This window comes from Patiria miniata, unplaced genomic scaffold (assembly GCF_015706575.1).
Source record: "Patiria miniata isolate m_02_andy unplaced genomic scaffold, ASM1570657v1 HiC_scaffold_25, whole genome shotgun sequence".
In the NCBI taxonomy this organism is placed as follows: Eukaryota; Metazoa; Echinodermata; class Asteroidea; order Valvatida; family Asterinidae; genus Patiria; species Patiria miniata.
The window spans coordinates 8,837,630-8,858,692 of NW_024037064.1; the positions used below are offsets into that span (position 1 = coordinate 8,837,630).

Here is a 21,063-nt window from a genome sequence, read left to right on the forward strand (position 1 = left end):
GAAAGCTTATGAATTGGGCTTTCATATCCTAGATTTTGAAAATGCTACATGCAGAACTTCCTTAAAAACATGGTCCCAACATTTGGGTTTCGTTTTTTTTTACTCAACCTGTACATGTAGTTTGTCCAGTTATTTCCCTCAGGCCTATACTAACCTTGGGAACATCTTCTCGTTGGTTGACTAGCACAATCCAGTTATTGGAGCCTGCTTCGCGAGATGCCAACATGCCAACCTTCAGAATGTCTTCAAAATATAGTTTGAAGTGCTTTGCCTATGGTACAAAGACAAGAAAATAACCATTTCTTTATAATAATAGTACCTACATTTTGTACTACAACCAGTAATATACAGGGTACATGTCCATGCATCACAGCTATTTGTTTTAAAATTCAGTGAATCAGTATTAAAAACTTATTCCCATGATAGTAAGCTCACATACCAACTTTCAGAATGTCTTCAAAATATAGTTTGAAGTGCTTTGCCTATGGTACAAAGACAACAAAATAACCATTTCGTTATAGTAATAGTACACTTTTACAACCAGTGATACATGTACCGGTATGTAATCAAAGCTACTGGTATTTGTTTTGAAATTCAGTGAATCAGTATTAAAAAGTTATTCTTATGATTGTAAGCTCAAATTCATTTTCTAAACTAAATTTCATTAATTTATCTCACATCTTACATGTTTACGAACATGTATGTATGGGCTCCGTGCCAAACAATGGGTAAGAAAGGAAGAGTTGGGGGAGACAACTGGGAGAGACATTTGTGCGCAAACATCAAAAAATAAAACTACCAAATCATTTTGAAATACCTTGCTGGACTGTTGGTGAATGACAGTGTAAAGCATCCTGTAAAATCATGGCACCTGGTATAAGTACTGTCATTTTCAAGAAAAGTGGTATTTTTGTATTAATTTCCAACGCTGATCGGCCGATCAGCGTTGGAAAAAACTGGCTTTTTTCAAATACTGGCCCCAGTTGACCATCGCACTTGTTTGCAATCGATTACACACCTGGGCATGTTTCAAAAGTCCCCAAATCATGTCGGACGGAATTTGATAGAACAAAATGTAACAATTTTTGTTTTAGAATACATTAAAATGTTATTCTGATTTCAAACAACACCAAAGATTTTAAGTAATGACACCTAACATTATTTCTAAATTCCACACTTTTGTTTGTCTGTTATTACGAAAAATGTGTACATGTCGGACGGAATCGATAGAAATGAGCCTCCTCAGAATTTCAGAAACAAAATCAGATTTTATCAAAACTTGAGGGATAATTTTTTTCTATGTTTTATGTCAAGAAGAGTAACAATCACTACTTATGCTGACGTATATATTTTCTCTACAACACTATGTCATATTCAGTTAAGCTCAGCTGAAGCCACACCATGTCGGACGGAACAAATCATGTCGGACGGAATCACTATGTTGACCCAAAAACAAAGTTTGAAGAAACTTAATTTTAATGATAGTGGTCTTTAGGTAGTTGACTGTGCTTACCACCTGGGCACTTATAATGAACAAATAATCAAGCTTCTTACAATTGTGTGAGAAAGATTATTAAAAATCCGTCCGACATGCTTCATTCCGTCCGACATGATTTTCATTATATCAGTTTACATCCTCTGTACAAACATGAATAATTGCAATCTTCAGACAGGTTTTTTAGCTAACAAATATTATCCACTTCAGGTCCATGTACAATGTCTAAATTTTCTGACAAAATGCATTCAGAATATTACTACTGGTGGTTTAAAATATATCTAATTTATACAGGAACAATTGCCAATATTTGCGCAATTTTTCGCATTGGGCACTCACAAAAGGCATGCTAAAAAAGGACCCTCATTTATACGAAAAGGACACTCTTTGAAAAATATTGTGGGTGGGGGGCAGATGTGGATTCGGGGGGGGGGGGGGGGGGGTGGTTTGGGGGTAAAAACAAAACCCAGCGCTGTAAAAAAAATTGTTTTCCCCTAGAAATTAATTTAAAAAATGTTAACCCGCCCCCCCACTCCGACACCCAAATTTTTTTTTACTGGCAATAATGTTCGCCTTTGCACAAAATACGGACAGAGCCAGCTTGGTTAGGGGGCATACCGGTACATGTACCGGTATGTACATGTACACCATTTCGTGATATATTGTTAATAATTGTCGGATTGAACAGCGCCCCCATTGAAAGTATGGTACAAGCCCCCCCCCCCCCCCCCCCCCCCCCCCAAGTGTCCAGAGAACAAAAACCCTGTATATATTTCAAATCTTTTTGCCGATGAACCCCCCCCCCCCTCCCCTAGGGCGAAAATTCCTGGATCCGCCCTGGGGGGGGGGGGGGGGGGTAACCGCTAGTGGAAAAAGGCAAATAATAGCAATCATTATAAAATATTGGGGGGGGGGGCGGCTACACAGCTTCACTTTGGCACACTTTCTTTTTGTGTGTTCTATCCTTAAATTTCACAAGTTCATTTCTCCTTGTGTATATTTCTCATGTGTAATTGCTCCCTGATCTTGCTATTCCGCTCTCTTTCTTTGGCATGGCACTCTTCTGGATGCATTGATGCTCTGTATATGTATAGCATTTTACAGCTAGCATTGTTTCACTGCTCTGACACATTATAACGATAATTTCCAAATTATTAAGTTCATGTAACACAATAGACATGTTTGGTTTATTTAGATAAAAACATATATGCCAGTATAGGTGAGTTTTACACACACATACCGGTACATGTACTTGCCAAATTACCTGGATACAGTTTAAATTCCCTCACCTACGGTACATTATAATAATGTCTACCGAACCTCACTATCTTAACACAAATATGTAAAAGCCATCATCAGTCCAAAAAGAATAAAATGTACATGATTATGATTAATGTACATTGCACAGTTTAATTCCCATGAATATAGAAGGTTGCCTTAATTATTGGAAACACCAAGGTGTGTGACTGGTCAGTAGGCTGCCAAACAAGTCAGCCTGTTCAACTTTGGCTAAATTTGGATTTTCGCATGTGGGACGGAATCTTACTGTCCTGTGTAGGCTTTGCTTTGATGGTACTGAAATGAGCAAAGAACAATATCAACTTGGTAAAAGTTCTTTATCCCCTACTTTATGTTTATTAATTAACAATTATTAATATCAGTTCCCCGAGGCACAACTATCTAGGAATGTAAAGTCCATTTCCGTCCGACATACACCATTCCGTCCGACATGCATGTCGGACGGAAAGCACTTTTATTCACTTTATCTCGAAGGGTGACAAGGTGAAACATAAAACCTTTTGTTGGTGTTAATACTGAGTCTATTCATTGATACTTGACAATATTTGCCTTTTTATTAAAACAAGTAAATTAAAAAAAAAAAACATTTTAACAACCTTAAGCATGTCGGACGGAAATCTTGACAACAAAAATTATCATTTGAAATGAAATACCAAGATTTACGGCAGCAGCAATAATGATGAAATGGATAATGACTGAAGACAATCTAAGTTATTGTTTTTGTGGAAAAGATAGAATTCAAGGCATTTGTACTTATTATGAGAAGGGTTTTCTTTAAATGCAAAAATTTCCGTCCGACATGAATTGATTTCACTGGCCACACTATTAAAGCAACTTTTCACTGAGATAAGTATGTAAATTTAATTTTTTTTATTCAAAATAGTAAAATTAGGTTAATCTGCTTTAAAAATAAGGATTTGTAAATCTTGTTTAAGGCTTTTTAATTTTTTACCTCTATGATGACCACTTTTGAAACATGCCCACCTATGAACGGGTACAAGCCAGCTAGACTGGTTCCCTGACCTTACAATTCCCCAATATATGTAAACTGCTCTGTTTCTTCTTAAATGGAGTCAGGGAACCAGCCTACAGGAAAATGATTGTTTTTCTTGGTTTTTACAGCATTTTCGAACCCAAAACCTCAAAAAAGTCAGTGTAACTATATTTGCTATATATTTCCAACCCCCAATTCCATCCATTTCTGAAAATTACAGCAAAAGCAAATGATGTATATTCCCTTTAACAAACTTTGAAACTTTCGCAGTACGTTGCCACATTCAAAATGCGCAAACATATTGAAATTTGAAAAACATTATTAACAAGTCAGGTGTGTTTACAAACACAAATGCCCCGCAACCGTGACTGTTTCCATGACATAACACCACTCTAACATCAACTTACATGTACCTTGGTCAAATGGAACGTTCATTGACAGCATTAGTGTCTTCTGTAGGTTTTATATGAATTAATCCCTAATCCCTATGATCTCAGAATAAATACAAGATTTCTATTGTTTTAGCCACTGTGACCTTGACCCTTGACCTTTCGACCCCCAATGCGATAGGCTTCTTAGGATTGCCAAGGACAATCCACAAACCAAATTTGAAATTCATATGTAAAGTATATCTCAAGTTATCACGCTGACAAAATTTCTTTTGTTTTTGCCACTGTGACCTTGACCCTTGACCTTTTGGCCCCAAATGCAAAAGGCTTCTTAGGATTGCCAAGGACAATCCACAAACCAAATTTGAAGTTCATATGTAAAGTATTTCTCAAGTTATCGCGCTGACAAAATTTCTATTGTTTCAGCCACTGTGACCTTGACCCTTGACCTTTCGGCCCCAAATGCAATAGGCTTCTTAGGATTACCAAGAACAATATACAAACCAAATTTGAAGTTCATATGTAAAGTATTTCTCAAGTTATCGCGCTGACAAAATTTCTTTTGTTTTAGTCACTGTGACCTTGACCCTTGACCTTTTGGCCCCAAATGCAAAAGGCTTCTTAGAATTGCCAAGGACAATCCACAAACCACATTTGAAGTTCATATGTAAAGTATTTCTCAAGTTATCGCGCTGACAAAATTTCTATTGTTTCAGCCACTGTGACCTTGACCCTTGACCTTTTGGCCCCAAATGCAAAAGGCTTCTTAGAATTGCCAAGGACAATCCACAAACCAAATTTGAAGTTCATATGTAAAGTATTTCTCAAGTTATCGCGCTGACAAAATTTCTATTGTTTCAGCCACTGTGACCTTGACCCTTGACCTTTCGGCCCCAAATGCAAAAGGCTTCTTAGGATTACCAAGGACAATCCACAAACCAAATTTGAAGTTCATATGTAAAGTATTTCTCAAGTTATCGCGCTGACAAGATTTGTCCGGACACACACACCCACCCACCCACACACACATACTTGTTTCACATGACTAGTGTGGACTTTCCATTGCTTTCGTGTAGTTAAGAAAAACCAGTGAAAAAACTCATTTTTCTCAAACTGTGAAAACTCTTTCAACCCAATTTTTTTTCTATGATTCCCTTTAGTGTTTCTCTTCATTCTGCTACAGATAAACCTAACCCAAAAATGCCTCTAAACCTGTTTTCCAGAAATGGGGAAACACTGTGTGGACGTGGGGCAAGTCCACACAACGTCGGTGCTACCTACATTATGTGGACGTCTTTTGTTCGGAAGTCCACACTGCGTATGTAAGACAAACTCACCCACACACACACCCACACACCCACCCACCCACCCACCCACGGAAGGACAAGGCGGAAACAGTATGCCCCTTCGGCTTCGCCGCGGGGCATAAAAATGTAAATTGCCTTTCAACTCGGCCACTCTATTCACGTCCAATGTACAATTGAATGTGGTCAAGTGCCTTTTAAGTATGGTTGTGAAATCAACAGATGTAAAATGTAAAATTTAACAGAGTCAAAACTACAATTACACTGTACAGTAAGTGCTTAGGGGGAAAATTATGGGGAAACTCCCATGGTTAATGTTTGATTTGTCAAGGGGCTTGTTATTTTTCACAAACCAACCAGTTTCCCCCTTGAAAAAAGGAGGGGAGATTGTAACATACTGTAAGCAGCACACTGAAGTACATGTATACAGGGTGTCCTGAAATAAATGGTGCATGTAAACCCCTCCATTTTTGTTAATTTACAACCAAAATTTTCTGGGGATGTTTACACCATCTTCAAGGTAATAGATTTAGCTTGAGAATAACGTTTGTTTCATTGAGATTGCTTTTGAATAACCACAAAGCCAAGAAACCCATTTTGTGCCACATTCCGTGAAGCAGTTAAAATCAGTATAGTCCTAGTCTAAAACTTAATCACTTTACTGTTAGTGATATTAACATTTTAAAGTAGAGTGTGCAATATTTATTTATATTGGATTGAACTCTTTCATTTCAAGTTTTAAAGAAGTGAACCTGTCTGTACTATTAAATTGTTTCAACATAACAACAAAACCCTATATTGTCGTATGAATGGAATGTTTGTCCAATTTGTGAAGTCATGAGAATTTTCATGCTGCACATTCGCAAAAGTCGAACACATTTCAACTTTGGCGAATTTTGCAAGAAATTGTTTGTGACGTCCGATTTGCTTCGCATTCGAAGTATGAATTGGGCCAAATTTCTTGGTTCTGATAACCTAACGACCACAAATTTTGTGATAACCACGCTAGCAGAAACATTCTGTGCTAACCTGTAAGCACAGAATCCTTATTAACGGGATATACGCATGCGCAGAAGCAAACATTCCTCGCTAACCTGTGAAATACGCTTACCGTAAACACAGCATTTTCTGCAACAGTATGCAGGGATTGTTTTTAATTAGTTCTGTGAATGCTGTATATTCCGAGAAAACAATAATATGGGCTCCGTCATGTGCATGAGTACTCCTTCAACGGCCAGAAAAGGAGAGTTCGGGAAGACCTACGGTAGGCTGGCTCCTGGTCCATCCTCTGCATATTTCAAATGATCCAAAGTTATTGGGGGCGGGGATTTGGCTGTTAAATTAGAACGTATTCGCGCGCCAACGACGCCTGACTCTCACACGAAGATGCTGTGGCTAATAGCTTTGGGACAATTCAGGAAGTTGTGCGTACTTCACGCTCGAACCAGTACAGTACAGTACGCAAATGCTGAATCTCCTGTCCAAAAGGCTCTCAAAAGTGGTAAAAACGTGACCTCTTTGTTGGCGCACAGAGCCCATTGGATCTCAATTCAATTCAAAAGTTTTGGACCCCTAACTTACGAAATGACCCTGTTTTGAATATGGCCATACCTGACTTGCTGGTTCAATCTGCTTGACTCCTTTTGCCGCGGCACTAACAGCGAATTGTTGACCTTTCACTGTCTTGAACTCCTCCGAGCCCCACGATTCGTTTTCCTCCATCAGCGAGATCAGGAACATCATGCGGTACTTGTTGACGTCTCGCTCACACCGCTCAAACTCACAGAGGCTCTTGCGAATCTGAAAATGAGAAATCGCACTTAGAAATCACGAGTCAAATCACGGGTAAAACTGACTTCATTATTAGTCACGATACAAACAATGAGAAGAACAACATCTACCACAAAATACATGAAAACAATAAGGGCTGTCCCAACTACACCGAATATTTGATCATCAACCGAATATTCCAATAGCTTTTTGCCAATTTGAATATTGAAAAAGAAAAAAACTATGCACGTACCGAACGACCATAATGTCTTTTAATAAGATGGAATTTGCGTCGGGGTGATGTAAATCAACATTAGGTTTTGCACTTCACCGACGTAATTTACCATACTCGGTGTGTTACCTCCCAAGTGAAAGTTGGAAAAAATCACTCAGGCGGGACTCGAACACACGACCTCCTGCTTTCAAATGCAGACATTTTATGAATAAGAAAACTATGGTATGGAAAATTATGGAATTGAGAACGTTAACCTAAAATTTGTGACCTGAAGGCCTTCAATTTCAATATTTATGGCTACCTGTATACATAAAATAACTGTGCACTTTACATGAAAAAAAAAATTCCTACAGAGAATATTTTTTTCTCTTACTTTTTTTTTCAGTTTCCAGATATCTAGCACTTTCAACTCCTTTGAGAGAGATTTTGGAAGGAACGTTTTGAAAAGACCACGACGTAAGCAGCGTTGCACGCTGCGTCCATTCTCGTTGGCGTATCGCACCATGTCCAACACCATGAGTCCCAATCGCTCCTCCATAGTGATTTTCGGAATCTTGTCGTGTAAGAAGTCGTGGCGGTATTGGGCAAACATGTACGCCACCACGCTTTCTTCCAAGGACGTGATGTTTGTTGCCGACGGCGACATGTGGAACCGGAGACGAAAGATCAGGGACCGGTCCGAGGGTTTGATTTTTGCGGCGGGAGCTAGCCACACTTCTTCAGCGTCATTGAAGATGGCAAACAGGTTGGCACTGAGGCGTGGAATACCGCATTCCCTGGCAGCGAGCCAGCACAGCGCTTCTGTCGTAAGACCCTCGCGATAGGGCACTTGGAAGCAAGGCTGGGGGCCCAGCGCCCGGGTGTAGAGAAACAACGGAATGAAACCATCCCGAGTTGCTACTTGCATCTCCATTCTGTCACTGCCGTTGGTGTTGGTGATGCAGAGGCCTATCAGGCCCATAATTCACTGGGGAAGGTCAAAGGTCATAAGCAGGCACCGGTGGGGCGACTTGGATACTTGCCAAAATCATGTCATGGATTCTCTGTCTGTAGTAAGAAGCAAATGAAAAGATCTTTTATTTTATTACATGTAGATAATAACACACGAAATAATAAGATTCCAACTGGCTATTATTTATACTTGTACAAAGGATACAAGGTAGCAATGGAGAGGGGGTGGGGTTGGATCAGGCTCATCACCAAGGGGGGGGGGGGGGCCTTACATAACACCGCGCAATATGGTTACATTATGATGGCCTGATTGCCGCTTGCACTGTCACACTCCCAGCTGTTGTGTGATCTTGGCATCTCTGGGCCATTTCTAGCCTTTCTCAAGCACTTCGGTGCATCTACACCACTGTACATGTATGTGTATTGACTGTACATATATAAGACATTTCAGAGGGGGATACAGAAGAAGCAGCTCCACAAACAAGATGCAGGCCTAGCTTCAATGGGAGTATCATCTTACAGACTCGCTCAGTGCCTCCTCCATCACTCCATGTGCTGGGTGATGTCACCGACAACCTCGTAGCGATAAAACCTACCGGTACTGTTTTATAAATTGTACATCTTACAGACTCTCAGTGCCTCCTCCATCACTCCCTGCGCTGGGTGATGTCACCGACAACCTCGTAGCGATAAAACCTACCGGTACTGTTTTATAAATTGTACATCTTACAGACTCTCAGTGTCTCCTGCATCACTCCCTGCGCTGGGTGATGTCACTGACAATCTCACCATCGATAAAACCTACTGTTTTTACATTGTACACAGACTCACTCACAGACCTGTGTATTTGCCTGCAACTTTTTAGGAAGACCTCCCATGTGTTTTGTACATGAATCCAAGTTGGGGAACTCTTGGGAAGTGGGGACCCTATTGTCCTCTATTGTTCAATGTCCTCTATTGTTCAACGTTCCCTATTGAATGCAGAAACAAACTCAATGCCTCCCCAATCACTCATCATGCTGGGTGATGTCACCGACAATCTCATATTGATAAAACCTACTTTTTATAAATTGTGCATTAGGCCAAAAAAAAAATAAGTCGGTCTCTGGTCAGCGCGCGCGTCGATTTTAATCATGCGCGTCGATCTTTTTTTTTCCAAAATGTTCCGCGGTAGCTCCAACAGCGCCCTCTATTTCCGCACCTCCTCAATTTTTTTTACCAAAGAGCATCAAGGAATGGGAAATTGCACCAAGGCAAATGATCGAAAGCACCAAGGAAAATGATGGAGGACACCAATGTACATGAGGACACCAAAAAAGCAAAATAGAACCCACCTTGTCTGTACAATCCAAGCTTGAAGAAAAAGAAACAAAAAACAAAAAAACAAAAAAAAGCCGCATGGCCGCGTCAATTCCGGAACTTTGGTCTGACCAGAGACCGAATATTTTTTTTTTTTGGCCTTAGTCAGACTAATTCATGAATGCCTCCTCCATCACTCCCTAAATGCTGGGTAATGTCATCGACAATCTTATAACGATAAAACCTACTGTTTTTACATTGTGCACAGACTCACTCAGTGCCTACCAAATCACTCCCTCTGCTGGGTGATGTCACAGACAATCTCATAACGATAAAACCGACTGTTTTATAAACTGTACATCTTACAGACTCACTCAGTGCCTCTTCCATCACTCCCTGTGCTGGGGGATGTCACTGACAATCTCATATCGATAAACCTACTACATGTACATGTACCAGTACACGCGGTTGTCCATTTTATTACATTTGCACAGACTCAGTCTAGTAGGCTACATGTGCCTCTCCTCCCTATGCTGGCAATCTCAATTGAGTTACCGTACATGTATGTGTACTTGTACTATGTATCGTGTATCAAAACAGACTCGCTCAGTTTCTCAGTGATCTGCATTAATAATAAATCTGATACGCCAAAACAGATATATACCGGCATGCACATTTGAGTTTGCTCTGTGTAAACGCATACGTGAATATAGGCACATGGGTGATCGTGCATACATTGAACCGGTACATGTACCACGATATTAAATGGTGTGCATGGATCCGCATGCTCACATTGCATTTAGAGCTTACCAATGACATTCCATTCCAACTCATTTCAATATGTTCAACGATCATGTAAATTGATTCAAACTGTCTGTGCGCAGTGACAGGTCCGAAAGCATACCACGTACATGTACGAGTTGAAATTCAGTTCCCAGAGCGCTCTGCCAGAAATGGTTTCAATCATTTCAGTATTAAAGGGAATATACATCATTTGCTTTTGATGTAATTTTCAGAAATGGATGGAATTGGGGGTTTGGAAATATACATATAGGTACACTGACTTTTTTGAGGTTTTGGGTTCGAAAATGCTATAAAAATGCTAGAAAAACAATCATTTGCCTGTAGTCTGGTTCCCTGACTCCATATAGGAAGAAACAGAGCAGTTTACACATATTGGGGAATTGTAAGGTCAGGGAACCAGTCTAGCTGGCTTGTACCCGTTTATAGGTGTGTAATCGATTGCAAAGAAGTGCGATGGTCAATTGGAGCCAGTTTTTGAAAAAAGCCAGTTTTTTTTCCAACGCTGGTCGGCCGACCAGCGTTGGAAATTTGGTACAAAAATACCACTTTTCTTGAAAATGACAGTATACCAGGTGCCATGATTTTACAGGATGCTTTACACTGTCATTCACTAACAGTCCAGCAAGGTATTTCAAAATGATTTGGTAGTTTTATTTTGTGATGTTTGCAAATGTTGTATTTTCCCTTTAACCTTTGCTTTCTGTGAACAATTGTAACGGGCATGAAATACTGTTGCAGACTCGCAGGGATGGACACCCTGTGCATCCTGCGCGTTTGTGCCATTTGTGCTAAATTCAAATATTTGGATATTCTAAAAATGGGACTTGTCTTGACTCTAACTCCCTAGGGGGTGTGCAAAATCGTATTGAGATTGGAGGATTCAGGACTGTTAGGGCTATGAGAAGATTGAAAGAGAAATGCATGTGAAGTCATTATAATCATTACTATAAGTTTGCATCTTTAATAGTGTCAGCTACGTGTGTACATAGTGTCACATAACAAAATATCATTATATTGTGTACACGATGTTCCTACGGTAATATTTATTAAGCTCATTGTTCATATGCAAATCCTGCTCAGTGGAGCATACCTTTCCTGATCAATGTTATCAAATATCAATGAGGGCGTGCCGCATGCGTATTCACTTCCTGACAGGTACATGTGGAATTTCCGACTGGTGTACCGGTACATGTAGTTAAGGCGGTGTACATGATGTAAAGCTTGTTTGTTTTGAATATTCAAAAATTTAATTATCAAATCCAATTTTGAATGCAGAATGCAAAATTATTTGAAAATGCACAGTTCTTCCGGTGATCTATGTTTGTATTCTCCATAACCTTAGAAACAATGGCAAAAATTGCTATTGTACCTTATGATGAGTGCCATGCATGGCCCCGCATCCCTCATAGTATGCTTGTTCCATATAAATGTTCAAGTACCACCAGTTAGAAATAACACACAACATTGTACAATGTATATACATGTACATGTACATACAATGTAGTAGACTACATGTATGGATGTAAATTTATACACAAAGAAGCGATCATAGGACAAAACTATTGTACAAAGGGTTCGGGGGGGGGGGGGGATCTGTCTGACTCTGAGGTGTTTTTTTTTTTTTCAAACCATGCTTGTATAATATTTTGGCAGTGACACGTGTAACAAATGGCCACTGCTGTGATAGATAAGAGGTGTGTCAAAACTGTGCAGAACCCATGGGCATTCATTGGCTTTGCCTCAATGTTACACTTCACTTGTTCCCAGTACCCAGGCACCCTGGACACTGGGGCAGGGTTTATTGTACAAGTACATACTATGTACATTGTACATGAATGAACTCTTTGTACACACATTCAACAACACTGTGTGGCATGCTGGTTCTCTGAGGATGCATACGTGTACATGTGTCCTCAGAGATCAACAAAACAGCATTTTGTTTTCAACTTGACAATTTAAGTGGTACACATGTATGCGCATGTTTATTAACTTTATGGTGTAAATCGAGGACACACAGGTGCAACACCATCGATAAATCGAGGACAGAAACCGAATCGTGTACAAAACCAATGAGAGCTGTCGCCAAAAAGTTTTAGTACAAACAAAGGAAAAGGGAAGAGGAACTTGTAAAAGAAAATCCTCGATTTACAAAAAAAAAATGTCCTAATTTTGCACCTAAATAACTCTGTTGTTTAACAATGGGATTAAACCAACATTTCAGATCATGTGAGTATGTAAACAAGTCACAACAAATTTTATGGCGTGAGTTTCATAAGCTTTGTGCAAGAGGGTGAGATTTAAACGCCATACAAAAAAATACTCATTTTCAAAATCTGGCATCCTCTAATACATGTATCGGGGCCGTATCATAAGTCCGACGCCTCATACCGTAGGTCCGACGCCTCATAAGTCTGAAATTTCGGACTTATGAGGCGTCGGACTTATGAGGCATAAAATTTATTTATTCCGCCTCATAGGTCCGACGCCTCATAAGTCCGATGCCTCATAAGTCCGACAACGGAAATATGAGGTGTTTAATTTGTCAGACTTACGAAGAGTCGGAGCTACAATGTATGAGGCGTCGGAGCTATGAGGCGTCGGACTTATGAGGCCTCGGACCTATGAGGCGTCGGACTTATAGGCCTTTATTTGGTTAGGTGATGCGATTCTGTCGGACCTATGAGGCGTCGGACCTATGAGGCGTCGGACTTATGAGCGGACCCCCTAATATCGACACAATGCTGGAGACGTTGGCGGAAAGCGCTTGCTGCGGTGGAAAGCTTCTGAAGGAATGTAGGATCACCCCTGATGTCATTGCACATGCCTCCTTGATCGTTTGGTGCAACACACGATCAAGGTGGTGTGCAATGACATCAGGAGTGATCCTGCATTCCTCAGAAGTTCTTGGTCGCCGAACATACATGCCTTCCACCACCATCTCCAGCTCTGTATCAACATTCTGAAAGTGAGTATTTTTTCTTTCGTATGGTGTTTAAATTTCACCTGCTTGCACAAAGCTAATGAAACTTGCTTCACAGAATTTGTCATGCCTTGTTTACATGATCTGAAATTTTGGCTTAATTCCATTGGTAAACAACAGCGTATTTAGGATCACAAGTAGGACATTTGTTTTTTGACACGTAGTATTTTGATTGTTAATTGTGGCAAACTGTTTATAGTCTGTGTCCGGTCTTGTGAATTGTGTTGTTCTCTTCTCCTTTTTATAGCTCCATGTTCTGAAGTTGTTCTTCATGTAATTTGTAAAAAAAAAATGTGGCAATAATAACATGTATAGTGCTGTGATACATGTGTCTTTTTACTGTATCACATATAAGTTTATGTACTGTAGTCTGATTTAAGAAGATGTACCGTAGAGAAATATGCTATCAGTCAAAACCTAGAAAACTCAGAGTCAATGTGAAGAATTATTTGATATTTTATAATCAGGGTTTAACCATGTTAACGTAGGAACAGACTGGACATTTGTCACAAAATCATGTGTCTGTCTCTGTATGTACATAACCCTAATCACATCATAACTTTGAAGCCAGTGCAAAAACTGTTAAACTTTCGCTTGATAGCAATAGGTTGATAATGTCATATGAAATTGCCAATTAGAAAATGAAATTTGTACTAATAGCACCTTTTTCCTTACAGTGTGTCTGTCCATATGTTACGTACCGGTACGAAACACACAAAAAAAGACCTGTTATTTTCTCAAATAAAAAAATAGGCCTACCGGTATATCATCTTTTGTACAATGTACAGTATTTTCTTGTCCTAGTCACTTTCAAGTTGGTAGAGGAAAAAACACTAAAGAAAACACTAGCTCATCTTTTACCTTTAGGCCTATGCAACGTCCACTTCTTATCTAATTGCATGGCCCTAATTGCCCGAGTTGCCCAGTTGCCAACCTACACTCTACATGTGCAGACTGGGAGAAATTATCGGGGGGGGGGGGGGGTCAATCCTCCCCCCCCCCCTCCAACCCAACTATGCTGTTGGCTCTGATTGGTCACTCAGGATGGATTATTTAAGTTAACATAGAGATCTATACCAGTGCATTTTCTGACCACTGCGATTTCTTAGATTGTCTCCAACATCCTTACAACAAATCCACTGACTACGATCAGAGGGCTGTTCCCAAATCTTAAAATGTTGGTGTACATTTTGACAAGTTGTATCCATCTCTTTTGGCTAAAGGTACAGTAAATTTGTACGTTCACTTTTCGTGCAACAACTAACCTGTTGACATTTCAGCTCAATTTTGAGAAAATTTTCAGAAAAAGTGTTTAAAATTTTACAATATGCTCAACTGTTTGGGTCTCGTAACCACTTTCCACTGCTAATGAACGTAAAAAAAGTGTGTCACCGAACACCCTTTTTGAAGCCACCTTCAACAAAATAATTTTATTGGATGAAGATATACACTAAATCATGTACCGGTACGTATACTGTATACACTGTACTGGTACCGTAGGTTACAAACACATTCACATTATTCCTTCTGAAAACTCTTCATGTTTGCAATGCGTAAAAGGCAGTAGGCTCCTACAAGACAGTAAACCCAATGGACACTCAGAAGCTTATGGGTCTTCTAGGAATACAGCACAGGAAAAAAATAGTCGTAAAATGAGAAGAAAATATGGTCCCCTCCTACAAAATGTGACAACGTGGCTTCAAGATAAGAAGCCAAAGAGCTTAAGATCCCGAACTGGCTGTCCAACAGAATTTATCCTGATTTACCGAGATGCTGTTTTTATGCCATTTCCTCGGATCAGGGATCTGGGGGCCAATTTCACGGCGCTGCTAAGCATACAAATTTGCTTAGCACAAAAAAGTCTGGCTTATAAAAGCAGGTTACCAGCCAAAACTCCACGGGTTGTAAATTGCTCGTGATTAGTATTCAGCTGTTGTTTGCTTAGCATGAAAATCACATGGAGTTTTGGCTAATAACCTGCTTTTATTTATAAGCCAGACTTTTTTTGTGCTAAGCAAATTTTTGTGCTTAGCAGCGCCGTGAAATTGGCCCCTGGCCTGCCATTGGATGCTGATGTTTAGTAAGTCCTTGCTAGTGTTGTGCATTGACGAATAATTAAGTAGTCGATTATTGGAACTTGGATTTGATCAAATATTCAAACACTGACATTGAGCCTTGTATTTAACAAAGGGAAAAATGTTGCAACCTGACGCCACTTCAGCGGTTGTGTACATGTAGTCTATACTTTTAGAGAGTCAAGAAATTTTCCAAATATTTCCTAACAAATTTGGAAATTTTTCTCAGTCCCAGATTCTGGTCTTAATTATCATCATTTTTGCAATGATCGACTGACATTCATTGAGATGAAAGTGGCGCCAGGTTGCAACATTTTTTCCAAAACAAATTATGACTATCATGTTGTATCAATTACACATTGTTTCCATTTGACTAGCTGATATTGAAACATTTTAAAGATCCAAATTAGGGCTTAACTTTTTCACAGAAGCTCTCAAATCATGCGTGTAAAGTGGCTTAAATTCACAAAAATGTGGCATTTGACAAACAATTAGGCTTAAACCAAGTTCATTTTTTATAGGAATACAATTAGGCCTACATGTACACCACAGACGTTTTTCGTCATCTGCTCGAAATGGCTCACAGTTTAAAAAATTGTCGTTGGTAAATTGGTATTTGGATATTACAAATTGTAAGTGGATTTTTCAGGACAACCTTTATAGCCCTTGCTGAATTTTCACCTGAATATTACAATGTAGTTTGTTGTCATGCTACTTCTGTACGCATGAATGAGCTTTAACCTCAGATTTAAACCAATAGGCCTACATCCCGGTATGATACACGTGTGTGCGGCAATAATAGCGTGCACATCTCTGAATGTACGTGGAGTCCGATATGGATTGTAGTATTGTTGCCATGGACCGACCAATCAAGATCGAGGATTCAAATTTGCTTTGGGATAAAACCTTTTTTTTATCCCAAGACTCAACAGGCTCAGCATGGATGTCTTTATATGATGTTCCAAAAAAAAAAGGGAGTTTCTCAAAAGTCGGGAACCTTCGTGGTCCAGTTGAACATTCCCGTTGGAACGTGCCTTGTTCTGACTGGAATGCGGGAGCGTTCCGCATCTTGTAGGGACCGTTCCAAGCTGTGGTCTGCCTGGAATACGACGGGAGCACTGTGTTGCCAGCCAATGTTCCCGGCGAAATACTCGCAGTCGGGTAAGTTTGCCAGTGTAGTAGGACTCTGAGTTTGTACGAACACTGTAGACCATCGCAAACTTTCGAAGACCTTTCTGACAGATTTTACATCATAAGGTCCTTTTAAAATTCTACATCTTCTGTTTGTAGTAAAAGTCCAGGAGACCATTTACATAAAACCAGACAGGTGCTTTCGTTTTAATTTATACCCTAAGTGCTGGGATTTTGTCGAGGTGAAGGCTTTTTGTATTGTGTGTTGTCGCTTTTTTCATCGTTTTACACAAAGAATTCCCTCAATAATTCAAAATCTCTCCCTCTATCCAAAACATTTTTGGCAGGTACAGGTAAGTCCCAGTAATCTAGTATTACATTGTAATTAATGACTATTTTTGCTCATTGTATACTAGAAAAGGGCCTGTAAATTAATGCATAATCATTACGTGTGACCTACAGAAATGACGTTTCGTCGTGTCCGTGCAACAAGGTCGTGTCTCCCAAAATAGCAAGTGAAATCATGTCGTTTGTCCCCCCCCCCACTTCTTTTCGTCCCAGAATTATAGCTCAGAATAGCTGTTTCAATCACTCCAAACTCGAAAATGATGTTTAAATGATGATCTTTTGCTAACAAATAAATTGGTTAAACTGGTCAGAAATTGCCTCAGATGAGGTCCCACCACAGAGCATCTAGAATCCAACATTTTTTCAGCCCTGAAGCGAAACCCCAAATCTCACGCCGTTAGGTCTTCACGCTTGCATTAGATTCAGATCAAGGTACAAATATACCCGGTAGGCCTATATCCCCTTCACTTTTGAGAAGCAATTGACGCCCTTGTACCGTCATACCGTCAAATACCGTCAACTGCCAAATGCACCCGTCAATAAGCCATTTGCGAGTAACCTATACCCTTTGGGATTTACATTTGAAAAACGTCTGGTACAATGACCTGCTCAGAATGCTTGGCACATTTTATCTTTGAATTCTCCAGACCAAAGACACTGTTGCTAATCACAAGATTCGGGGCAAGCTCTTGCATATTTACGCAAGAGACGCTCAGCACCAATACATCGTTCACAATGGGTGAGAATGGCACAAAGACACCAGACCATGCCGGAGCTGGGGGTTGCTAGCATAAGGCTTGCCCCGAATCACGTGATATAGTAACAGTCTCTTTGGTCGGGAGAATGCTAGGTTAAAACGTGCAAAGCATTGTATTAAGTCAGCGTTCCAGATTTTATTCAAATTTAACTCGCAAATGGCTTATTGTAATCTTGACAGACCCCTTGACAGGCCCCTTGACGCAACCCCCTCCCCCCCAACCCCTAGCAATGGTGCTTCGAGGGTGTGTTGAGTCCTTCAAAGCTGGAATGTGTCAATTCATGATTTGGTGTGTCAAACAATCTATGAGGTGCGTCATATTTCCGCACAAGATACAGGTACATTTTGTACGTATCACAATCCGTAAAAAGTGGGTCCAAAATATTGAGCACTAAATTTTGTGTCAATCCATACATTTGGTGCATGCATGTGTAGCTTACTACTCTGATGCGGGAGGTGTGTCTTACAAGTGATACCTGTGCAGTACATGTACCGGTACCATCAACTCCTTCAATTTTCAAAACCTCTGAAGTCTGTGAGCATTCGACCATACCAGATAGCAACGGTACATAGCAATGCATCTTTGCCATGTCTGAACTTTTGAAAGCCTGGATGAAGACATTCCTTACACAGTCCCAAAGATTAATGATGAACACCTGCAGGTTCAAGGGCGGATCCGGGGGGGGGGGCCAAAGGGGGCCATGGCCCCCCCCCCAAAAAAAAAAACGAAACCAATTTTTTTATTTTATTTTTTTATGTGACATCGCAATAAAGGCAGGCAATGAGTACACCACCATCTTTTCCTCAACAAAACATTGGTTAAAGTGGTCAGAAATTGCCTCAGATCGCACCACAGAGCATCTAGAATCCAAAAAGTAAGCGGGCCCCGAACCCCACGCCGTAATTTTTTTGACCCACTTTTTGGGGGGACCAAAACTTTTTTGGGCCCCCCAAAAATTGTGTTCTGGATCCGCCCTTGTGCAGGTCCCGTAAAAGTTACCCAAGATATTCCACTGGCACAACATTTTTAACACGTTCATATCGAGCTCCATTTTTTTCTATTGAAATTCTTGGGAATGACAGATCCAGTGCCAACGGAAGTTCTTGGGTAACCTTTGGCTCCGTCATGCATGTGGTCGTCGATGTGTTTGCTCAAACTGGCGTCTGCACTGTATTCGAGTATCGGTATTCAAAAGGTAGCCATGGCCAGCACATGCTGGATTGGTCATGCGAGCAGCGCAAGCGGTGTATGCTGCACCAGGTGCGGTGCCGAGGCCAAAGTACCGATATTCGTACTGATCATTATTTGAATACCGGATGCCAGTTTTAATGAAGCCCAATGACGACAACACGCGGGGCGCGGATCCAGAGGGGAGGTTTGGGTGTTGAACCCTTGTAGGGTCCAAGTTAGACCCGTGAACGTGGCGTTGTAAACAACACCATGCTCCGTCCTAGCAAAAATACACTCGAAAGTGTAATGCGGCACGACATTTCACAAGTATACTCGCATAATGTATACAAAGCTTAATCTGTAAATTTACACGAGTGTAGGATCTTGCATTGCCAAGAAATTTTATGGGCGGAAACCAGTTCAAGCTGCCCTAGTATCCGACCCCCTATTAATTATTATCGTTCGAAATATACTTGTATATAACGCGATCCAGTCTTCTCATTATCATAATCGATGCAACGCGCTCGGTAACGGAATCGCACTCGGGATACGGGGACCGTCGAATGTACGCTGGGCATGAAGACCACATCACGTCGTTCAAACATTAACAAGAGTTGGAAATTTAACGTGTTCACAATTGCGAGGGGAGCTCTCGGAATTGAACGGGAAATTTCACTTTTCATCCGGGTCGTAAGTAAACTTCAGTACAACCATCTTAATCATCGATGTCTACTTTTACCTCAGGTGGCGTATCTAGTAATTTGTAGGCCATTTTGAGGGTGAAATCTGATGTTTTTGTTGGGCAATGTTGAGTTTTGGGTCAAGGACAAAAATTGTGTTGCTCGGCATATAACTTTTAAGGATTAGCTTGGACCCTACTATCGCCAGACCATGTCCCAATGTTAAAAGGGCGATAAGTTGGGTCCAAGTTACTCGGACTAACATGACTAACATGATTGATTTAATAATGACTGTACCGGTCAGGCAAGTTGTATGGTAGCTAGGCCTAGGCTATATAGGTCAGGTGTACAAACAAGTAACATTAACATGCCTAAATATAAACATCAGACTGTCATTCCCTTTAATCATGCTTTACAGATTTGTCTACAATCCAGAAACAAATTTGGGAGCACTTCCTTAGTATCCAATGCTCAATTTGAACCTAAATGTTCATGTTATTATTGGAAAATTCTACAACCTGGTGTATGTAGGGCGCCCTCACACCATGCTGACACAAGGTTTCATGTCACCGATGCACGGATAGGCCTATAGTACTTGGCTTTACCGGGTCAACCCTAAATTATTTTCATCTTCTGGCCGATATTTTGGTGGTTCACTTACCATTTCTCACGCTCATATGGACCGAAAAAGCCTCTTCCATATCCTGTTTGTATCACAGACGCACGCAGCATGGATGTAGGAACCCTTGATCGTCGCTCGATTTGTTAGGAATTGGGCGTTTATTCAGGTGTTGGAGATCGCATGGGCCTATGGGCTTGGTTGTTTATCGTGTACCGTAAATTGATCACACACAAAATTTGCAGCCTGTACATGTACATAGTACACGCATGCATGCTAGCCCGAGTGTACGGTACGTGTCGGGCCGGCCGATGCGGATCGTTAGGGCGATAGGAGAGGGGGCGCTATTATCAACCGTAAAGATCTCAATTCAGTCTTCAGAGAGTCAATCGGCCGTGAAGACTCGGACTCGGAGACTAAACTCACTTGGCCCATCAAAGTTTGTTTTTCTTGTAAAATGTTGTCACTATGTTATTTTATTACAATGCAAAGATGAAATAAAACAAAAAGATAACTTACAATATTGGAGTGCTCCTATAGTCCCGCTAACTGGGGCGCTAGAACTCCTTTTTTTTGACAGACGTACACTGTACAGCATCCCAAATGTCAAAAAAAAGAAGAAGAGAGGACGTTCTAGCGCCCCATCAGTTAGTGGGACTAGAGTTATATATTAAGAGGGATGGATCATGGAGCTACCAATCTTGGCTCTCAGGACAAATTAACATGTATATACCACCATCCGATAATAAGCACCCAGCTGAA

General features: G+C 40.5%; 1 protein-coding gene across 2 annotated transcripts in view; it reads right to left on the reverse strand.

The window, feature by feature from the left end:
- Positions 1–20,536, reverse strand: part of LOC119732955 (tyrosine-protein kinase JAK2-like) — a 50,935-nt gene extending 30,399 nt beyond the window's left edge. The window contains exons 1-5 of one of the 2 annotated variants that reach the window (XM_038206538.1): positions 20,344–20,536; positions 7,860–8,533; positions 7,093–7,281; positions 444–482; positions 155–232 (exon numbers count right to left, since the gene is read on the reverse strand). In XM_038206538.1, the coding sequence (XP_038062466.1) occupies positions 155–232; positions 444–482; positions 7,093–7,281; positions 7,860–8,447 (894 nt within the window). In that variant the 5' untranslated portion in view covers positions 8,448–8,533; positions 20,344–20,536. Of the gene's footprint in view, positions 1–154; positions 272–443; positions 483–7,092; positions 7,282–7,859; positions 8,534–20,343 lie in introns of both variants that reach the window. The other variant, XM_038206537.1, reaches the window with a different exon arrangement.
- Between the last annotated feature and the right edge of the window lie 527 nt (positions 20,537–21,063).